Source organism: Falco peregrinus, chromosome 5, assembly GCF_023634155.1.
Source record: "Falco peregrinus isolate bFalPer1 chromosome 5, bFalPer1.pri, whole genome shotgun sequence".
NCBI classification, from domain to species: domain Eukaryota; kingdom Metazoa; phylum Chordata; class Aves; order Falconiformes; family Falconidae; genus Falco; species Falco peregrinus.
In genome coordinates, this window is record NC_073725.1 from 104,470,886 (window position 1) to 104,490,833 (window position 19,948).

The window sequence follows — 19,948 nt, forward strand, 5'->3', positions numbered from 1 at the left end:
GTGAGGTCACCACAGGCTTCCCCAGCCCTCAGGATGCTGCCCCAGCCCCAGGGTACTCACAGCTGGGTGCGGAAGATGACAGTGAGCAGCCCAAAACCCACTGAGGCCGCCAAGCCAATGTCCAAGTTCAGTATGAGGGTGGCCACGAATGTCACAATCCAGACCACCTGAAGCGGGGACACGGTCAGTTGTGGCACGGCCTCCCTGCCAGCACCTGCAAGCCTCAGGGAGGGTGGAGAAACTCTCTCCAGGGACAAGAGTAAATCCCTGGGGCTGGTCAGCACCTTACCAGGTCCACCCGGTTGGACTTCCAGAGCATGCAGAGGTCATTGAACTGCTTGAACATGCCTTTGAGGTTGATGATGATGATAGCAGACAAGATAGCCTAGGAGAGAAGACCCTGCAGCTATGAGGATACTGAGGGCAGGTCTGGGGGCAGCTCTTGCCTGTTCCCCTGCCCCACCACCTTGCCATGGGATGGGCACCGGGTGGGACGTGGCATGGAGGCTGTGGAATCAGGTGTACCTTGGGCAGGTCCCGGAAGAGCTCTCCAACCTTCAGGATGGTCACCAGGATGACCAGCGATGCGATGACACCAGCTACCTGCACAGAAGGAAAACGGGAGGCGAGGGGTGAGTCCACCACCACTCGCTGTGCTTCTTGCCCCCACAGAGGGAGGCAGTGCTGCCCAGACCCACCTGGCTATTGCCCCCTGTGCTCTCCTGTACCAGGCTCCGTGACATGGAGCAGCTGATGGCAAAACACTGGAAGAAGCCACCTAGGAAGTTGCAGAGGCCCAGCGCAATCAGCTCCTGCAGGGACAGAGCAGTGGTGAGGGAGCATCATGCCTTCCCCTGGCTGCAAGTACAAGCTTGGTTTTCACCCAGGGAAAGGGCCCTGCGTGTTGGAGCATCACCTGGTTGCTGTCCACTTTGTAGCCGTGCTTCAGGGCAAAGATCTTGCCCAGGGAGATGCAGATGGCATAGCCCACCACAGCAATGGCGAAGGCATTGCCCACCACCTGCCCAAAGTAGCTGGCGTTAGGGGCCACAGGTGGCTTCAACCTACAGCCAAAACAGGGAAACGGGGCTGAAACAGGGGGTCCCGTGGGCGGCACGGTGCCCCGGCACAGCCACCCTCACTGCCTGGCCCTGCTCACCCGCTGGGAATGTTGCCCACCACAGAGATGCCAAACTTGGCATTCAGGTTGACGCCGTAGGAAATGCCAGTGGAGATGATGATCTGAGGGAGGATGGCTGGAGTGAGGCAGGGCCTTCCTGCACAGGGACCATAGTGGAGGAAGAGGAGGAAGGAACTCGTGCCCTAGAACTGCACTCGCCAAGGCACCCCATCCCACTCCTCCCCACCCTGGAGGGGACAGGGCCACCCATGGCTTCATCCCCACAGGGAGCTAAAGCAGCTCTGGGTACCGTGATAAGCTCGATGGGGATGGGCATGGGCAGCTTGGAAGCCAGCTTGTGGTTGAGCTCTTTCACGATGAAGATGGCCACCATGGCAATGATGGCTGTCACCAGGGTGCCCACGTTGGTCTCTGGCAGCTTCTGGCAGATCTCGATGAAGGTCTAGAGGACACAGAAGGAGGGAACTGGCTCAGGAAAGCAGATGCCTCCACAGTAGTTTTTTTGGAGCCTCTGTGTGCTCCACAGATGAGCACCTAGGAGGTCCCAGTCAGCAGTGAGCCCCCGCTCACCATGAACATTGAGAGCGGCCCTGAGTGCTCCCCGACAGAGACCCCGAAGACATTCTTGAGCTGGGAGATGAGGACATGCACAGAGGCAGCAGTGGTGTAGCCGCGCACCAGTGGGTCTGAGAGGTAGGTCACCACGAAACCAAACTGCAGGAGGCCCAGGGCCACCTGGGAAGAGAGGCGGCAAAAGTGACCCACCGCTTGCAGCCCTGGTGCATCACGGCCCCCCATTCCCTGCCAGTCTAGGCTGGAGCCCCCTTACCTGGAAGATGCCTGTCAGGACAGTGATGGTGGCCACCAGCTCCACCCTGGCAGCATCCCGCTGTGCCTCATTGACTGTCATGTTGCTGCCATTGACAGATTCCAGGAATTTCTCGCTGGGCAGCAGAGAGTCTGTCAAGCTCCCGATCATGACGGAGATGACAGCGAAGGGGCCTGGGGACAGGCAGGGTGTGGGCAGGGAGCCCAAGGTCAGCACCAGCACCTCTCTGAGGTCTACAGGCATCTGTCCCCTTGGACCAGGCTCAAAGTGCACCCACTGTGCTTTGGCCAACCAGCTTCTTGGTGGTGCAAAGTAAAGGCAAGAAAGGTCCCCCCCCAACCTCTGATGTGGCTCACCCCCCTCATCCTCACTCCCTCCCCCACCATCCCTGTGGGAGCACGTGGTCCCTCAGCTCACCCACAGAGTTGTGCCTGGACGTCCCGAAGAAGAAGTAGAGGAAGACGGGGTAAAAGGAGGAATAGAGACCAGTGACGGGTGGCAGCCCGGCCAGCAGCGCGTAGGCAAGCCCTGGACATAATGGAACGGGGAGACACATCACAGATGGCCGAGGCCTGGCCCCGCACCTGCAGGGAGCCCCCAGCAGCCTGGGCATGGCATCACTCACCCTGGGGCAGGTGCATGATGCCCACACTGAACCCCGAGGCAATGTCACCCAGGAGCCAGTCTTTGAATGGGTAGCGGGGCAGCCAGTGCAGGAAGGGCAGGAAGCGAAAGAGCAGGGACTTGGCAGTGGAGGCTGAACATCTGGTGGGGAAGGAGCAAGAGCCAGGGCTGAGCACAAGCTGAGGGGCTTGGGGACATCACTGAGGGTGGATGGGGCCCCATGGGAAGCAATGGATCCCATGGGACTCCCAGCTCCATCCACTGGAGCCAGGTGTCCCTCCAGACAGAAGGACAAAGTGGGGACACAGGAATTTGGGCATGGGGGAACCAACCCCCAGGTCTGCGCTGTGTCTGCCACAGGGACTAGGACAGCCAGCGCCATGCTCTCCGTGGCGGTGGGGCTGGGGTGCACAGTGCCTGGCAGGGTCCAGGCACATCCCTCCCGGCCAGCATGGTCCTACCTGGTCTTGTGGAGACAGCCACGCAATGAGGGCTCAGTGGGAGGTTTCCGCTGCACCACCTCCTCCAGGTCGGCCTCGCTCAGCACCTTGCAGGGCGCCCGGTGGCTCAGCGTCGTTTCCCCCCTCCATGGCCGCCTGGCCCTCCTGCGTGCCAGCCCACTGTGGGGAGACAAGAGCTCAGCCATGTCCCTACAGCCAGGAGCACCTGGCACCCTACCCACCCTGCAGCCCCTCATGCAGCCACGCTGGTCCCACGGAGCCATCCCATCCCAGCCAGGCATGCAGGACTGGCCCCGAGGCTGGGGCTGAGCTGAGTTTTGGCAGTCCTGGTGCAGCGGCAGCAGCTCGCAACAGAGAGCAGCAGGCAGAGGGTGCGTGGGCAGAGAGGGAACCAAGGCCTCAGCGACCAGTGCTGCCCGCTCCTGCCCCACACCAGCTCTGCCAACCACCCTTCTCCTCCACGTACCACAGCGCAGCCAGGGCAGTGGGCCAGCAAAGCCACACTGCGAACCTGTCCACAGACTTTGTCCCTTTACACATGAAGGGAGAAGGAATGTCAACCCCCGGTCACTGGCTCACTATCTCTCCGCCAGCGCCCTCCCCAGCCACGCTGAGCCCATGTGCATGGAGGAGTGGGGCTGAGCTGGTGGGCCCAAGGTATCTCCGTATGGATGCACAGCCTGGCCTTGCTAAGGGCTCCAGCTGAGAGTGCTACCATCCTACCAGGCTCGCCCAGCCAGTAGCCCTGGCTGGTCCTGAGATGCTCACCCACTTGCACCCGGACGGACCCGCGAACCACTTGTGGGGTGCCAGGGCTGTGCCAGCCCAAGTCCCTGTGTTGCCCCTAGCCCTCCTACCTGCTGTGCCCAGGCCGGTCAGGTGTCGCCAGCCAGGTGCACGCTCTGCTCCCTCCTAAGTTTTAATACCAGTCCGTGATCTTTGAGACGCTGCTCCCTGCCTCCTGCCCTGCTGAGGAACTGCGCACTTCCCAGCCCCACTGCTGCACAGCACCTGCCGTGTTCCCCCAGTGCCCTGTTGTGCTGGGATCCCCAGCTGTGGTGGGCCCAGGGCCGTCACCACTGTCCCCAGGGCCATCCCATCCTGGGCACTGCCCTGGCCAGTCTCAGCTCCTGGCCCCATATGGGATGCTGCTGTGCTTCAGCACCCGTTGGGTGCAAGTCAGGGGTCTTCTGGCTGCTGGGCACATCTTGGTGCCAAGTCCCTGCCGACAGCTACCAGGCACTCACCTCCCCGGGGCACTGCTCAGGGTCCCACCATCACCATCATGTGTCCCCAGGGTTCCCATGGGCATCCCCTCCCCACCGCATGTCCTGGAGCAGGAGCTGTGTCCGGGGCAAGCAAGGAGGGTTACCCGCAGCCTCCAGCTGTGGCGTCTGGGGTATTTTCCACAGGCTCTGGTCCCTGCTTACCTGCTGGAAATGGGGGTGCTAAGCCCTGTGGATCGCCTCGCTCTCCCGCAGCATGCACAGACCCAGCCGTTATCTTGTTCCAAAGGTCCCCACCTGGCACCAGAGTCCTGCTGAACCCAGCACACCTTCCTGCACTCCACCACGACCTGGTACTGCCATTGGTTTTGGAGCATTTCTGAGTCATGCTTGGCCCAGGCCCATGGGGATACGGTAACGGAAATCCAGGCACCTGTGGGCTGGGCTGACTGGTGCCAGGGTGGTGCGGGGTGAAGCCAGGGGGCAGAGCAGGGCAGGAGCCAGGGAGTCCTGGGTGCCCTGGGTGGTGGGATGGGGCTGATGAGTAGCATGAGTCGTGACACCTGGGACCACACTCTCTAGGGTCAGAGTGGCTTGTTCCCATCCCTGCTGGCTGGGTTGGGAACAAACCACGGCCACCCTGGCTCTCCACGTGGTTGGCACGACCCAGGTCTGGCAGCAGCCCACAGGCAGGCTCATCACCTGCTCCCCTCAGCTTCTCCCACATCCTCGGCTCCCCCGCTGTCCCACCCCCAGGCCCATCAGTCCCACCTTGGCTGAGTAGCGGCACATCGATGCCAACAGCAGCTGTTGCCTCCCCGCTGTTTATCTGCTCGCCTGGCACAGAAGCCGAGGCCATCACAGGGCTCCTGCTCAGAAGCAGCTGATAGCGCTGGGTGCCATTTACTACCTCCTTATCGCTGCTACCTGTCCCCACCCTGTGCCGCTGCCTCCTGTGCCCCAGCCTCCAGCCCCAACCTGCTCCCTGGGCCAGCCACTCTGCCTGTGGCTCCCCCTCGGCCCCCCCGCCCCCCCCCCCCCCCAGCTCTCCCTGGCCCCTCACCCCCAGGCCAGCCTCGGGTGGGCTGCAGGACGGGACCGCAGCTCCCAGTGCCAATGCAACTCCCCGGGGGCTGCTGTGAGACCGGCCCCCCGAGCTCAGGGGCCGCCCTGGGCTGGGTCAGGCTCAGGCCAGCGATAAGGACGGAGCCCATGAGGGACTGAGGGATGATGATTGATGGCAACCCTTGCTCAGGGCGCCGCGGATCAATACTGCCCTTTGCTCACCTGCTCTTTCCTCTCCAGCAGCAAGGGAGGGAGGGATGGAGGGCACCAGGATCACAGATGGCGTCTCCTCCTCACACTTCCCTCTCCTTGCCCACAGCCCAGATCATCCCGGCTGAGGTCACGCTGCCTTCAGACAGTGGATTTTCCCCCCCTTGGTGGCACCCAGGTTGCTGGCTGCCGCCAGGCATGGGCCCCATGGCTAACCACAGCCACTGCAGCACCGCAGACCTGCCAGCCAAGGCTGGGGCCACTGGACCCCACCACAGCTGACTCCACCCCTGGGTGAACCAGCCTGGACACAGCCAAGTCCAAGCAACTGGCAGCACCTGAAGTCCCCGTCACCTGGTCACCTCACCTCAGGCCACAGGGACCCTCCCTTCAGCCCAGGAGGTGGCTGCGAGCTCCTGCCCAAGCCCCCTCCCAGCATCACCTTAAGCCCAGGTGCTGCACCCACAGCCACGGACCCCGAGCGCAGGGAGAGACAGCAGAGAGGCCACCACCATTTTATAGACTTTTATTTCCAAATCTGGCGCTTCCATGATACACTTTTACACAGCCAGGGGCGGGGAGAGGGGGGGCGGGGCACAGGCATCTCCCTGCTCCCTGCCCACAGAATCTGAAGATGGAGAAAGGAAAAAAAGAAAGCCACCAAACCCCCCAAAGAAACAAACCCAAACCCAAGGAGGATGCTCCCAGAGCCCAGGCCACAGCACTACAATCGGGGACCAAGCCGCAGACTGACTCCCGCTTCCTGACCGGCCCAGCTCTGCGGGGACAGCCACCAGCTCTGCTGCTCTCTTCTTTTTGGCACTTGTCACTTGCTCTCCCTTTGGCACCAGCACAAAGAGCCCCTGTGCCCAAACTGGCAGAAATATGGGCCCTACAGCACGGCGGGGACAGGAGCCCAGGACTCTGGGACTGGCGCTGCACAGCGGGAGAGAAACATGTAAACGAGCTTGTTCCCGAAGGCGAAGATGGGCAACACAGAGGGGCCCAGCTGTTCCCGGCGTGGGGGGCCGGCAGGCTTTCCCTCCACACGCCAGTCCCCAGTGGCATGTAAACATGTCAGCAGTCCCTTCCCTCCCCATCCCTGGGAGAAGGGCGGCAGCAAGCCTGCCTCATCAGGGCTGTGCTGGGGGCAGGCAGCCCCCACCAGGCCCACGGCACCCCCCATCACCCAGCCCTTCTGTTCCCTCCACGCTCTCCCCGCTGACTCGAGGATGTAGGCGAGAGGTCCCAGAGGACAGCAGCGTAAGTCCCCTCCTGTAAACACATCCAGTAAGATGCTACGGCAGTGTGGTAGTAAGGCAGTAAGGAGCATGCTGTCACGCAGCCCCAAGAGCACCACGGGGGCAGCTGAGCAGAGGCACCACGCTCAGCAGGTGAAAGGGCACGTGCTGGCCCCCTGAGCCAGCTCCCCTGGCCCAAGGCTGGGGCAGGCACAGAGGAGTGTCGCCTCGTGGCAGGGCCAGTAAAAAGCCCGGGACCAGGCTCCTCGTCAAGCAGAGAAACCACCAGGTTGGCCTGAATTTTCAGAGAGGGCAAAGTGCTGTTTATCTCCGTCTCCCAAAATCCAGGCCACTCTGAGCTGGGGTCTTCTGCCAGCCAGAGAACACAGGGACATGTGTGTACGTACACAGAGCCCACAGGGAACCAGCTAGATACAATTGTTGTAGGCAATGCTGGGCCCCAAGACTGGAGCCACATCATGTTCAGACAGATGCTAACCCTTTGCAGGGCTAGCATCAGCTCTGGGAACAACCGAGCCTGCTGCTGAGCACAGCTAGGGTCATCTAGCTCCTTGTCTGGACCCACAAACCAACAGAGGTTTGCTCTATAACATGCAGGTTAAAGAGCAAAACATATAGTGGGTAAAAACCACAGTGTTCATTTGCTGAGCGGAGGAAACGAGCGCTTATAGGAGCGGGACCATCCTGGTACAGGATAAGGTTGAACAGCAAAGCTTGTTTCCCCCCCAGTGGAGGTCCCTAGCACTGAACTTGCTGCCCCACCTTCTTGTGCTCTCGCTGGCACGCAGCCCTGGCTCACGGGTGGTGGGCAGCCCCAAGGGGGGTCCCATGGGAAGGCAGAGGGGGGGCCTGGCTGCAGGGCCAGCATGGCTGCAGGGGGCTGAGGGATGCCAGGCAGGAGGATGGTGCTGACACGTGTGCGGAGCTACATGGTGGGAGGGCGAGGGGCAGCGGGGCCAGCTGCCCTGCAATGGGAATGGGACAAAGCAGTGCTGGCAAAGCCGTAAGAGCTGCCTGGCACTGTCTCTCCAGTCCACTAGGATCACAGTCCCTGGTACCCCCAGGGAAGCTGGCAAAGGGCTGTTGGTGAAACAAATGCTCCAGGTCCTGGGAACAGACCATCCGTAAAAATAACCATAGAAATTTCTCTTCTCTCTGATTACAAAGATACAAAAAGGTAGAAAACCCTCCCCTGCCCCCATATCCTGGGCTCTGTTTCCATCCCCCTGCCCCTGCTCACCTTCCGCACACACACACGCACACCCTGCGGACAAACAGCTCGCAGAGGAAGAGCTCGGCCCCAGGGGGTTGGAGATGCCACCCTCGCCCAAGCAGGCTCCTGCCTTACCTGTCACAGCAGGCAGGCAATGATGAGGAGCACGGTGGCAGCTGGTGGGTGATGCAGGCTGCCGGCCCCTCAGCCCAGAGGGCAGGGGAAGGCAGGGTTGGTTTTGGGCCTCTGACCACCATCAGTTCTGGCCCCTGCCCCCTGGGGACACCAAACCTCAGCTGGCAGCACCTGGCTAGGCGAAGGGCCCTGCTTCTTCTGTCTCTCTTGTGGACAGCTTCAGCCCCTCAGGAATGGCCCTCGTTTCTTGTTATTCTTCTCGGAGGAAAGAAAAACAGTGTTAAGTCATAGCATCTCCCCTGGGCTCCAGCCGCCTCCCCCAGCTATGCCAGAAACCCCCTCCTGGATCAGGGCAGGAACAACTGTCTCCAAGTCCCTGATGTCAGGGAAGAGGAAAGGAGGGATGGGATGGGAGCAGTACTAGCAGGGAGCAGAGCCGGAAGGGAAAAAGTGACACACTGAGACAGGGACCGGGGGAAGAAATGTGGCTGAAGCAGGCAGGGCTCCTGTAGCACTTGGACTCCATCCTCCTTTCCAGCCAGCCTGGCCATCACACACATCTGCTCTTTGGGACTTACAGCTGGCACTGAGCAAGGGGACCAGCCATGAGGCCAGCCTGGCTGCACAGAGCATCTTCCCTGAGCTCCCACAGGCCACAAGTGAGGACCACCACTTCTGGCAGAGCAGGCAGACCCAGGTACACTGATGTTTCTCCTTGCACTGCACTGCACGCACCAAGAACTGTTGCATCTGAGGGTTCTCCCTGCCCAGTGACTATTCAGAACCAGGAAACACCTGCCACTCACTCCAGGGGCTCATCATTACACAGCCCTCTCCTCCCAAACTCCCTTTGGGAAGCCAGGCAGGTGAACAGTGCACAAGCCCAGCTGAACAAGGCCTGGCTGAGGAAGGGACACACTTACTCCGAGTCTGGCGACAGCTCCGAAATGCTGTGGGAGGTGGCAGAGCGAGGTGTCGAGGGGCACATTGCAGAGGGCGTTGAGGTCTGCACGGCAGAGGGGGTGGCAGTGGTCTGGGGGCCTGAAGGCGTGCTAGAAGATTGCACCGAGGACAGGACAGAGGAGTTAAAAGAAGCAAGGATGGAAGAAAGGATATCTAACTGTTCAGTAGAAGGATGTCGGCTGGGAATGGCCTCCAGGTTCTCTCTAGAAGGCTGTCTCCTCGACAGCGGCTCTAGGCTTTCCCTAGACAGCTGCCTCCTAGAGAGACTCCCCAGGTTGTCCTGTGAGGGATGCCTGCTAGGCACTGTGTCCAGAGGCTCTCTGGAATTAGATCTTCTGGACAGAAAGTCCAGCTGCTCCCTTGAAGTCTGTCTAGCTGATGCTAGCTGGTCCCTTGAAGGCTGTCTTCTAGAAAGCAAATCCAGTTGTTCTCGAGAAGTATCTCGACTTGGCAATGTGTCTATTCGGTCTCTGGACACTTGCCTACTTGGCAATGTGTTTAGCCACTCTCTAGAGACCTCTCTCACTGGCCCACAGTCTAGCTGCTCTCTTGACCCAAATCTGCAGGGTAAAGTGTCAAGGTGGTCTCTGGAGCCCTGCCTCCGGGGCAGTGTGTTCCCATGATCTCTCTGACTGGGCCTAGCAGCGAGTAGATCCAAGTTTTCCCTAGACCCATGTCTGCTTGGAATACTTTCCAGGTGTTCAGTAGACCCATGCCTGCTGGGAATAGTGCCCAGCTCCTCCCTGGACCCATGTCGGCTGGGCACAGCTTCCAAGCACTCTCCTGAGTTGTGTCTGCTCAGCTGCTCCCGGGACATCTGTCTCCTCATCAGCATGTCAAGCTGCTCCCGTGACGAGTACCGGCTGGCTGGCTGTGACAGACTGCCTGCCCCAGAGTAGATCCTGCCGTAGGAGGCAGCAGGGACAGCCCTGTGACCCAGCGTGGAGGTCTTGTACCATGTCAGCTCATTGGTCATCCTGCCAACGGATGGCAGGCCTTGGAGAGTTGGAGGGTACTGGAGGCGGTTCTTCAAAATCCCTGCATTGGACAGAAAGAGAAGTCAAATCTTCGCATAACAGTGAAAAAAGCATGAAAGCCAGGGGAGATAAGCCATACCTCCCCAAGGACACAAGATGGATCTGATGCTGAGCCTTCACGGCCACGTCAGCCTAAGACAGGCAAGGCCACCCTTGCCTGCTTGCTCCAGCCCATTACCTTTTCTTTGCCGTTGTGTCTGGGTGAGGGAGTTCTCATCTCCACTGGTCAAGGCCAGGTCTGGCTGATTATTGTTGGCTGCATCCTTGTTGATGTCAAAGCCCAGCTTCCGCTCAGAGCCCCACTTCTGCAGGGAGCAGGGGTGAACCTCGCACTCGCCCAGAGCTGGCCAGTACGACATGAGGTCATTGCCATCCACATCTGGCGAAGGACATGGCAAAACAGGCCCCAGGGAAGAGGGAGAGAGTGTTTGTGTGAGCAGCAATCAAAGCCATCACAAGACACAGCCTGACCCCCAGGGACTTGAGCTCACCCCTTCCCCTGCCAGAGCCCCTGGGACTTGCCTTTGGGAGTGGTGTTGGCAGGGTTAGTGAGGAGGCGCTCGCTGTGCGCTGCCCGCTTGAACTGGCGCTGGAAGCGGCACCGCAGGCGTACGTTCTCCTCACTCTCCGAGGATGGGATGGAGAGGCTGCGCTCTTCATCCAGAGACAGGTCACTGTCCGAGTCCGAGTCCTGGTCTGTAGGGACACGTGTGTTGGGGAGACATTTGGAATGAAGGTAGGAGAGGCTCCAGGTGGCAGGGCCAGGAAGGTAGAACCACCTCAGGAATGACCACCCTCATGAGGACAAGTCTGCCTTACCCCACACTGCTCTTCCCTTGACAGCAGCTTGTGCCTGCTCCCTTGGCCCTATCACCAGTGCCCGCAAGAGGAGCCTAGCTCTGTCAAGCTGCACCTCCCCATAAGGGAAGTTGCAAATAGCCATAAGAACCCCTTTGCCTCCTCTTCCTCCAGGCTGAGCAAACCCACCTCCCTCAGCCTCTGCTCACCTGTCCCACAGCCCAGCCCCAGCCACGAGGGTGGCCCCTACCAGTCTTACTCCAGCAAGTCAAATGTCTGTGCTGTACTGGGGAGCCCAGTGTCCCCAGGGACCCTGTGACAGCCTGTGGCCCCTCTCTTGCTTCCTCGTCCATTTCTAGCTCCTTTGCCATCTGTCCAGGAGGGGGCTGTGCTAAGTGACACAGTTGCTGCCTCTCCCTCCTATCTGCAGCATGTTTGAAATCCACAGCTGAACAGGGGGTGGGGGACATAACCATACAGCCAGAACCTGCACTAGGAAGAATTCCCTTAAGCCAGGAGTTAATTCAGGATGCATGCGGTTAGCCCCAAGCCCAGGCACAGGGCCAAGCCTTACCTCCCCCAGCATCGCGGTGGAACATGGCCACATCAATGTCCGTGGGGCCAGCGTGAGCCAGCAGGCTGTGATCTAGGGCCGAGCCCTGACGTGCTGTCACGTTGTCTCTGAAAGACAGGAGGACCCGAACGGTCACAGCAGCAGGAGCCCCCAGCTCTGCCCAGCACTGCTGGCACCCCGGAGCCCCGCGCAGGTCCCTACCGGAGGTAAGCCCGCTGGCTGGAGTGGGTGCGGGCAGAGCGCACGCTGCTCACTGACGAGATGGTGGAGGCCCCCAGGGTGATGCGGATGAGCCCGCTCTCCTCAAACAGCGCTGTGTTGTTGTAGGCATTGGGGCCCTGGTGAGGCAGACAGAGAGAAGGCACGTGCCCTGTTAAGGAGGTGCTGCAGCAGCCCAAGGGATGCCCTTCCCATGCACACCTGCCATTCCCCTGGGGAAGTGAGAATGCTGCCATCGGCTCCAGTCCCAGGCAGGCAGCCTGCCCCCAGACGCCTGGCTGCTCCTGCCGTCACCCACCTGTGTGCTCCTTGTGGCCTCCTCGCTCTGGCCCTTCTTGCTGAGACAGGCCAGCTTCCAAGCCTCCTGCACCTCCTCATTCAGCACGCAGAACAGGACCAGCACAGCCAGGCCCTGTGAGGAGACACATCATGAGAGACAGACCCTGGTTGCCAGCCGACCCGCTCACCCACAGCACCAGTGCTGGGACAGTCCCTGGCTCCTCCAGAGCCCAGCGCGTCTGCCCCGATGGCCACCAGGACTGCGATGCACTAAAGAGCCCCCCAACGCCGATCAGTGCTAACCCTCATGGTGGGCACAGGTGAGGGAGAAAAGGGTGGGGTGTCCTCCTGGCTGGCAGCGGCCAAGGAATGGCTAGCAGGGTCCCCTGCAGCAACACCGGCCACGGTGGTGGCAGGAGGTCTGTGGGGTGCTGCCATGGGTCATATTTGGGGTGTCCAACACCTCTGTTGTAGGCTACTCTCTTGCTCTGCCCTCTGAGAGCATGGAGGCAGTCCCCTTCCCTCTAGAGATGGTCCTTGCTGCCCCTTGGATGTCACCTCTGAACCAAGTGCCTTGCAGCCACCTCCTGCTCCACGCTATTGCTCATCACAGGCACAGCAGCGAGGACTGGAAGGAGTCACCTGCTGCCACAGTGGTGACAGCAGAAGAGACAGGGAGCCCAGCAGGATGCTGGGGGCTCAGTGCAAGGCACCCACTCTTCACAGATGGTGTGGGGACCACAGGGATGCTCTCCTGGGCTGACCTGTGCCCTCCCCTGGCAGAGGCCGGGCAGTTACCTGGAGGCTGCAGAGGACAGTGTAGAGGTAGTGGAAAGCCAGGACACTGTTGTTGACAGCCAAGAGGCCAAACAGCCAGGTAGTGCTAATAACTAGAAGCAGAACAAAGGAGCTCCGTAACGTCATGCTGGAGAGAGAGAGACAGACAGACAGACAGACAGGCACACACGGAGAGGTTAGTGCGTATTGTTAATCTACAGTCTAGTGCTCACAGACAGAGATGCAGAGGGGAAAGCGTGCTCCTGCCCAGCCCTCCCTACTCAGCCCAGCACTGCAGGCATGTCTCTGCACAGTGGTTCAGCTCCCCACAACTCCCGGGCCTTCCCTTCTGGATCACACATGGCAAAACACAGGGGCCCAAACAACACAGGTCATTTGGAGCCACCGAGCAGAGCCAAGCTCCAGGGCTGGCCCAGGAGGGAGCGGGGAAAGCTCTCAGGAGCGTATACAAGAGGAAGAAGCAGATGCTGAGAGCTGACAAGGGCTGAGTGTTGAATCCAAGCAGACACAAGGGGTGGCTGTGAGGGCAGGTAGTGAAGGGGGACAGGCTGGTGGGACGGTGTGGAGCTAGGGATGTAGGAACAAGAGGGAAGGACAAAGTTTAGGAAGGATTAACATGGCTGGCAGTTTATGGGAGAGGAGAGTGGCTGCAAGGCTAATACTGATGCACAGAGGAGCACTCTGCAATGGTGGAAGAGGGAGGATGGTCACTGAAAATGCTAAAACCCATGAGCCACAGAAGCTCTGCTGGGAGTTTGGACACTAATACTCACAGAACCGATTTCTTCTTAGTCTCCTTTTGGCCTGGGGAACAGGACATCTTGGCCACAAGCAGGAACATGACCCCATTCATCTGAAAGTGTTGGCACATATTAGAAGCTGTGCCAAGGGCCAACTCTGACCTGACATCCCCAGGGCAGAGCGTGGGCAGACTCCAGGTCTGCCAGGCCCATGCGAGTGTCCCCTCCTTTCCCCTTCACGCCCGAGCCGTGGCCTCCCCCAGGGTTGGCTGGAGCAACGAGGGACAAAGAGAGGGTCTCTAACTGAGGAAAGAAAGTACAGAGAACGGGGCAGGCAGTGGGCAGCCGAGGAAGGGGCGAGTGCCCATGGTGTGAAGGGAGGCAGGAGAGGGCTCTGGGTGAAACAGGACAGGGTTTTACCACAATGACGACAGTAATGGGGCCTGCAAAGCTCCAGACCAGCTTATCATGAATGGAAATCCAGCAGAAGTCAGGGTTCCCATAGCCCTCAGGATCCAGGCCAACGGCCAGACCTGCAGGAGGAGGCAAGAGGTCAGGTCCAGACCTAGCAGCCTTGGACTCGTCCAAGCCATGTCGATCCCATTCCAGCACTGAAGGCCACGGAAGGACTCTCTCCCTGCTCCTTGCTCTGTGCACGGGTCTCCCCACCACAGGGGAAAGGGCCAGGACCGTGAGCCACAGCATCAGGGCCTTTATTTCCTCTTCTCCAGGCGTCCCTGGAACAGCCCAACCCAGCAGGCATTCACTGCCAGCATCAGGTCACCCAAGCATGCAAGTCTGGGAAATCAGGAGACCTTAACCACAAGCCCTGGGAGTGCAGCAGCCCTGTGCCCATCAAACAAGCCACAGGGAGATGGGCTGAGGAATTACTTTTTCCCAGAAGGCAAGATGACAGCCCTTGGTATGCGGTCCCCAGCTGACCATCACAGTACTGCCTGCTGCCAGCACTGCTGGCCGTGGCAAGTCCACCCTCAGCTCTCCCCATCGGGTAAGTGAGCCGGGCAACACCAGGGGACCAGGAGGCTGCTGGGAAGCAGTGCTTTGGGCATGGCTGCAGGACAAGCAGCTCTTACCGGTGATGATGGCAGGCACTCCCCAGCCAATGGCATAGTAGAAACGCATGGCCCCAAAGTTAATATTGCGGGCTTCAGTCTGCATGCGGTAGATGTGAAGGCCCTGGACGAAGAGCCAGGCGAAGGTGGAGAGGAAGAAGCAGTGGAGGAGGATGGCAATCACAGTGCAAAGAAACTGGGGAGACAAAAGCCACTCCGAGATGGTCCCACTGCGCCAAGGCTAACTGCATCACCCACACCTCACCCCCGCCCCCTGTTCAAGCCCTGTGCAAGCCCACAGACCTGGTTCTCAGTGCGGTTAATGCCCAGGAGAAAAAGCAGCTCAGAGAAGAAGAGGGTGACTGATATGTTGGAGTGGATGCCACGTGTGTTGGATTTGAGGCCTTTGAGGCAGGTCAGGAAGGAGAAGGTCAGCAGCAGAGCCACCAAGGAGAGAGACACCAAGGAATAAGTGACAATTGCCAAGGTCTCCAGGTCACCTTCCAGTTGCTGCAGCAGCAGAGAACCAAAGGCAAATGGCGATGTTAGGGGGAGACACGAAGCTTGCTGAGCTCTCAAACTCTGCTTGTGTCCCACAGGTGATTTTCTGCCTGTGCTTGTTTATTCTGGCACCCAGCGGCTAACAGCCCCCACCACCTCCCACAGCCCTGCAGACCGAGATTACCTCTCGGTGCGAGCTGTCCATCAGAACTCCAAAGGTGCCGAACTGGGAGCACTGGCAGTGGACGTGTGTGGTGTTTCGGTACACGAGCTCACAGTCCTTGGCTGTCCAGAAGCCGGAGGGGTTGGTCCTGCAGCCACCAAAAAGTAGAGTGCACTTAGGAGAGAAGACAGATGAATGTGGTGTGTGGGGAAGGAGCTGCAGAGAAGAGGGGTGATGGCCAAGGCTTCTACCAGCCGATACAACTGCACTCCTACAGCTGAAGTACTGGAGCCAGAGTGCTGCAGGGACCCTGCTGTACCCTCCCAGCAAGAATGGACCTCCTGGGAGAAGGGGGAAACCCCCATGTCCCAGTGATGCCCAGGTACACAGCCTGTCATAGCCAGGGAAACTCGGGGAACAAGAGGGTGCCTGGGAAAAGCAGCCCAAAGAGAGCAGCCCAGCTGTGCTTGACTCACGGGTTGGAGTGGTTCCACTGGACGCAGAGAGGTTTGCTCCTGTTGGCAGTCTCCAGCAGGTGAAATTCCAACACGAGGGGGGTGTCCAGGGGCCCCCGCAGGAAGGTGTGATTGCTGAACACAGACACACTTACGATGGGGGAGTTCATCACGGGGTTCTTGGGGAGCCTGCAAGGAGCAATGGAGCTCTATTGTCACCATGCCTGGCAGCTGCAGCCCCCTGGGACCTTCCCAAATGCCCTGCACTGATGTCTCAGAAGAAATATTTCTGCCCAGCCCACATCAAGAGGTCAGGAAACTGGGGCAGAGCAACGACAAGGTGGGGAACAGGCAGAGCAATGCAGAATCGTCTGGGTGGGAACCAAACTGAAGCCACTGCAGACAGACTCAGCAACGGCTGGAGGGAGCAGAGCCGAGTCCAGCCAGCCTCTGTCTACTGGTGCTTGTGGAGGGCAAAGGGGTGGGGGATGTACCTGACACTGCGTCGATCCACCTGGTAGCGTGCAGGCAGCAGGCCCCCCAGGGTGCGGTACATGATGAGGATGATCACACTGAGAGCGGGCTCAGGCTCTGGCAGCGCCTGCCTCGGGGAGGAGTTCTCCACAGTGTAGTTTCCTTCACCGCCAGCCAGTGTGGGCACTGCCGTGGGAGCAGCTGAGGCATACAAGGGGGTGGTGAGAACACACACATGCTCCCTGAAGGCAACTTGTGATGTGTAAGTGAGAAGCTCTGAGCTCTCAGGGGTGACTCGCGGACCTCTGACAGAGCCAGGCCTCAGCAGGGGCATATGCAGACTCGATGACCTTTAAAGGTCCCTTCCAACCCAAACCATTCTATGGTTCTACATATTTCCTGCCAGCCATGCCCACCCACAGTGTTCCTTGAGCGATGCTCACATGCTTACCTTCAGCTTTCGGGGGGCTCAGCACTGACAGCGGCAGCACAACGTGGGTGTGGGGGTCCCAGGCGGGCTGGCCACGGAAGAGGCTGCTGTGGTAGCGAGGGTAGCGCCGGCGGATGTGGGAGTGATTCTCCATGCGATCGATGCTCAGCACTGCAGAGGAGCAAGGGAGTGAAAGTCAGCTCTAGGGTGGCCACCTGGAGAGCAACCATGCTCCAGGGCACCCCAGGTTTGAAGTCACTGGCAGAGACCATATGAGCCACAGGCTGGGTGGTGGATATGTCCCGTGTTTGGGCATGATGCGCTCCTTCCCAGCCCAGATCCTTGCTCTGCCACAGGACAGACTACTTCTGCCACTGAGGCCAGCAGTTTTTTCACTAGAGACTGAGAGGTAACTGGGAGCAGGCACCATACTCCTGGCTCTGCTGACTCTTGATGGCGTGTCAGCTACTCCAGTGCTTCTCACAAACACCTCCCCATGTCTGAGGGAGCCACCAAGGACGTTATCAGCACCCTTGCTGAGGTGAAGTGAGATGAGGAGAAGGGGACAGGGTGAGGTGGAGGAATGGCTCGGCACCACCCCAGCCAGGACCCACCACCAGCCAGCTCCTACTCACTGATGTTGGGGGTGACGACGCCAACAGGGTTGAGGTAGGTGAGTTTCATGTTGCTGGCCAGTGTGCCAGAGTAGTCCCTCAGCTGCTCCATGAGGCTGGCACTGCCATGCTCACTGTGTGGCAGCATGGCCCAGTGCTCCCGGTTCTCAGGTGCCAGCACAGAGCTGCCTGCACGCAGGAGGTTCTGCATGGGAGAGACACGGGGACAGGGGTGAGGAAGCACTGCCTTTGGCCCTTGTCCCGACCAGCCGAGGCTGGAGCAGTGTGCTCTCTGCCCAGCTTGCTGCATAAGGGCTTGGGGAAGAGCAGTACTTTCTGCTACAACAGGCCCCCAACCACAGCGCTCATCAACCGGTGTCCTACAGAGGCATCTTCCCTGCACCCCCACCACGAGGGATTTGCAGGCAGCAGTAAGACCTCCCTTTGCCTTCCCAGCCTGAACAAACCCAGCTCTCTGCCTCTCGTCATCCACTCTGTGCCCCAGCCGCAGCCACGCAGGTGACCTCCACGGGTCTCGCTCCTGTGGGCCAATGTCTGTGTGGCACTGGGGAGCCCAATGCCCCTGATGTGGTCTCACAACATCCTCGATCCCCTCAGAGACCCAGGCTCAGGGTGGCTGATAAAGGAGCAGCATCAGAAGCCACCCTGATCTGGGGGAAGGACTCACCTCATTAAAGTGAGCATCCTGTGTGGCTGTCAGGCCAAAGCCATGCTGCCGGCTCTCAAAGGCCATGAGGCGGGATAGCAGGCGGAAAGTGATGTGCACGTCATTGCCAAAGTAGTGGTCCATGTGGTCTGTCACAGCCCGGAGCCGGTGGGCCAGCTTCTTTGCTTCAATTGTGTTAAGCTCAGTCTCGTTCCTCTCCAAGCCCTCCAGCTGCCAGTGGGGAGAAAGGAGGGGATTAAACAATTAAGCAGGTACCTCACTGGGAAACTCGGATGCTGCAGGCCCTGCTAGACCCAGAGATTATTTTTGAAACCATGGCGCATGCCACGGACATTCACAGTGGTGGTCACTAGAATAGGGAGCATCTCTGGCAGCCAGCCAGCCTCCAGCAACACACCAGGGGTTGCACTGGCCCAGCCAAGCCAGTGCCATACATGACAGAGGCCAAGGAGATGAAAGGGCAGGGCAAGCACCTAGTGATACTTTGCTGGAAACATTCCTGGCTTCAGTTACAACTCAGCCTAGGTGAGATGCAAGTGTTCAATAAACTTGCCTGGATATTTCAAAGGGATTTGTCACTGGCAAAGTCTGGGGGGCTACAGATGTCCCGTGGAGCAGACATCCCGCCAGCTTCAAACCATCCAGCCCTGCTCAGGGTTATTTGTTTTCCTCTCAAACACTGGGGCAGGACACAGGTCATTTCTGATGGGGAATTTTCATTATTTTCACATTAGATGAAGCCAAGTGAACTTCAGCTCCCATCAGTGCTCCCACAGGATGGGTTTGGGGGCAGGAGATGAGAAATGTGCTGAGCACCGCGGCAAGGCCCTCTCCTACTCTAGGTGCCCATGGAGAGCTCAGCTCTTTGAAACCTGTTTGTGAGCCCTTGTTCATATGGCTCCTGCTCTGTCAAGGCTGCAGAGCTGAGAGAGGATTACCAGCGTGGAGAGCTCCTTGAAGGCAGGTGAAGTGCAGTTGAAGAGATCTGGCTCCAGCCAGCCCTTCTCCTCATCACAGTGTCTGACGGCCGCACCTAAAACCAGAAGGAAGGGGATGTCTGAAATTCAGCACAGGATAAATGGCTCCCTGCTGCATCCTTCCTCAGCAGGGACCCTCTGCACCAGCTAATCCCAAAGAGCAGCACCAGCAAGTGACAGGGAAGGCCTGTAACACCCCAGGACCATCCTCCTGCTTTGCACCAGTGCAGCCCATTCCACCCTTGGTCCGCGTCATGTCAGCAAGCTGCTGCCACCCCGCCACCCTCCAGGAGCTGGGGTCCTATGTGTGCTTCTGGGCTGCATCACACCAGGTGCCATCACACATGAATTGCAAAGAGGAATAAGTGACTTGGCAGGGACTGGGCTGGAGAAGCCCCTGGTTCCTGATGGAGACGCGGCTGTGCCCTCAGGGCTCATCTGACCCCAGACTCCTGAAGCCCACGCAGCTCTAGGCATCCCCTGGCTCACAGCCTGCAATGCCTGCTGAGGTCCTGTCTCTCTCTACAGGGCAAAGTCACCACAGGACAACACAGCTGCTGTGGGGCTGGCAAACCTGCTGCAAGAGATGAGCCCCTGCAGGTCCAGTGGGATGGAGGACTCTCCATCCAGCAGCGTGGGTTCAGTACCCAGCGCAAGACCCCAGTCCCTGGCTGGGGCCCAAGCAGTACTGCACAGCAACAGGAGTACCAGCAATGAATGGGATCATTCTGGAACTACCACCAAAAGTGCTGCCAAAGCCAACACGGACAGCAGCATCCTGGGCTGGGAGTGTCACCGTGCACACTCTGAGCTAGAGGAACCCACCCGGCCCCAGTGTACCTGGCAGGACTGTGGACCAGGCCCTCCTGGGGGCAGCACCAGGGCACAGCCCACCCAGGTGCCCATGGCTGGGAGAGGGCAGCAGCATGGCCGGGGCAGGGAGAGGGAGCCTGCAGCAGAGTCCAGTCGCTGCTCAGAAAAGCCCCAGTGACTAGAATG

At 59.5% G+C, this 19,948-nt stretch overlaps 1 protein-coding gene across 1 annotated transcript in view; it reads right to left on the reverse strand.

Moving 5' to 3' along the window:
* The window catches only part of CELSR3 (cadherin EGF LAG seven-pass G-type receptor 3), a 43,054-nt gene that overhangs the window by 2,317 nt on the left and 20,789 nt on the right, over window positions 1–19,948 (reverse strand). Inside the window, 31 exon segments of the mRNA XM_055805310.1 lie at window positions 61–167; window positions 290–385; window positions 526–603; window positions 699–812; window positions 917–1,064; window positions 1,160–1,242; window positions 1,431–1,583; window positions 1,712–1,876; window positions 1,971–2,194; window positions 2,388–2,498; window positions 2,596–2,735; window positions 2,857–2,871; window positions 6,295–6,332; window positions 8,969–10,167; window positions 10,345–10,545; window positions 10,689–10,862; window positions 11,539–11,645; window positions 11,740–11,876; window positions 12,056–12,169; window positions 12,835–12,961; window positions 13,608–13,687; window positions 13,995–14,107; window positions 14,669–14,843; window positions 14,951–15,157; window positions 15,333–15,459; window positions 15,788–15,955; window positions 16,261–16,441; window positions 16,692–16,841; window positions 17,306–17,489; window positions 17,973–18,182; window positions 18,911–19,005. Coding sequence (XP_055661285.1) covers window positions 61–167; window positions 290–385; window positions 526–603; window positions 699–812; window positions 917–1,064; window positions 1,160–1,242; window positions 1,431–1,583; window positions 1,712–1,876; window positions 1,971–2,194; window positions 2,388–2,498; window positions 2,596–2,735; window positions 2,857–2,871; window positions 6,295–6,332; window positions 8,969–10,167; window positions 10,345–10,545; window positions 10,689–10,862; window positions 11,539–11,645; window positions 11,740–11,876; window positions 12,056–12,169; window positions 12,835–12,961; window positions 13,608–13,687; window positions 13,995–14,107; window positions 14,669–14,843; window positions 14,951–15,157; window positions 15,333–15,459; window positions 15,788–15,955; window positions 16,261–16,441; window positions 16,692–16,841; window positions 17,306–17,489; window positions 17,973–18,182; window positions 18,911–19,005 — 5,221 coding nt within the window.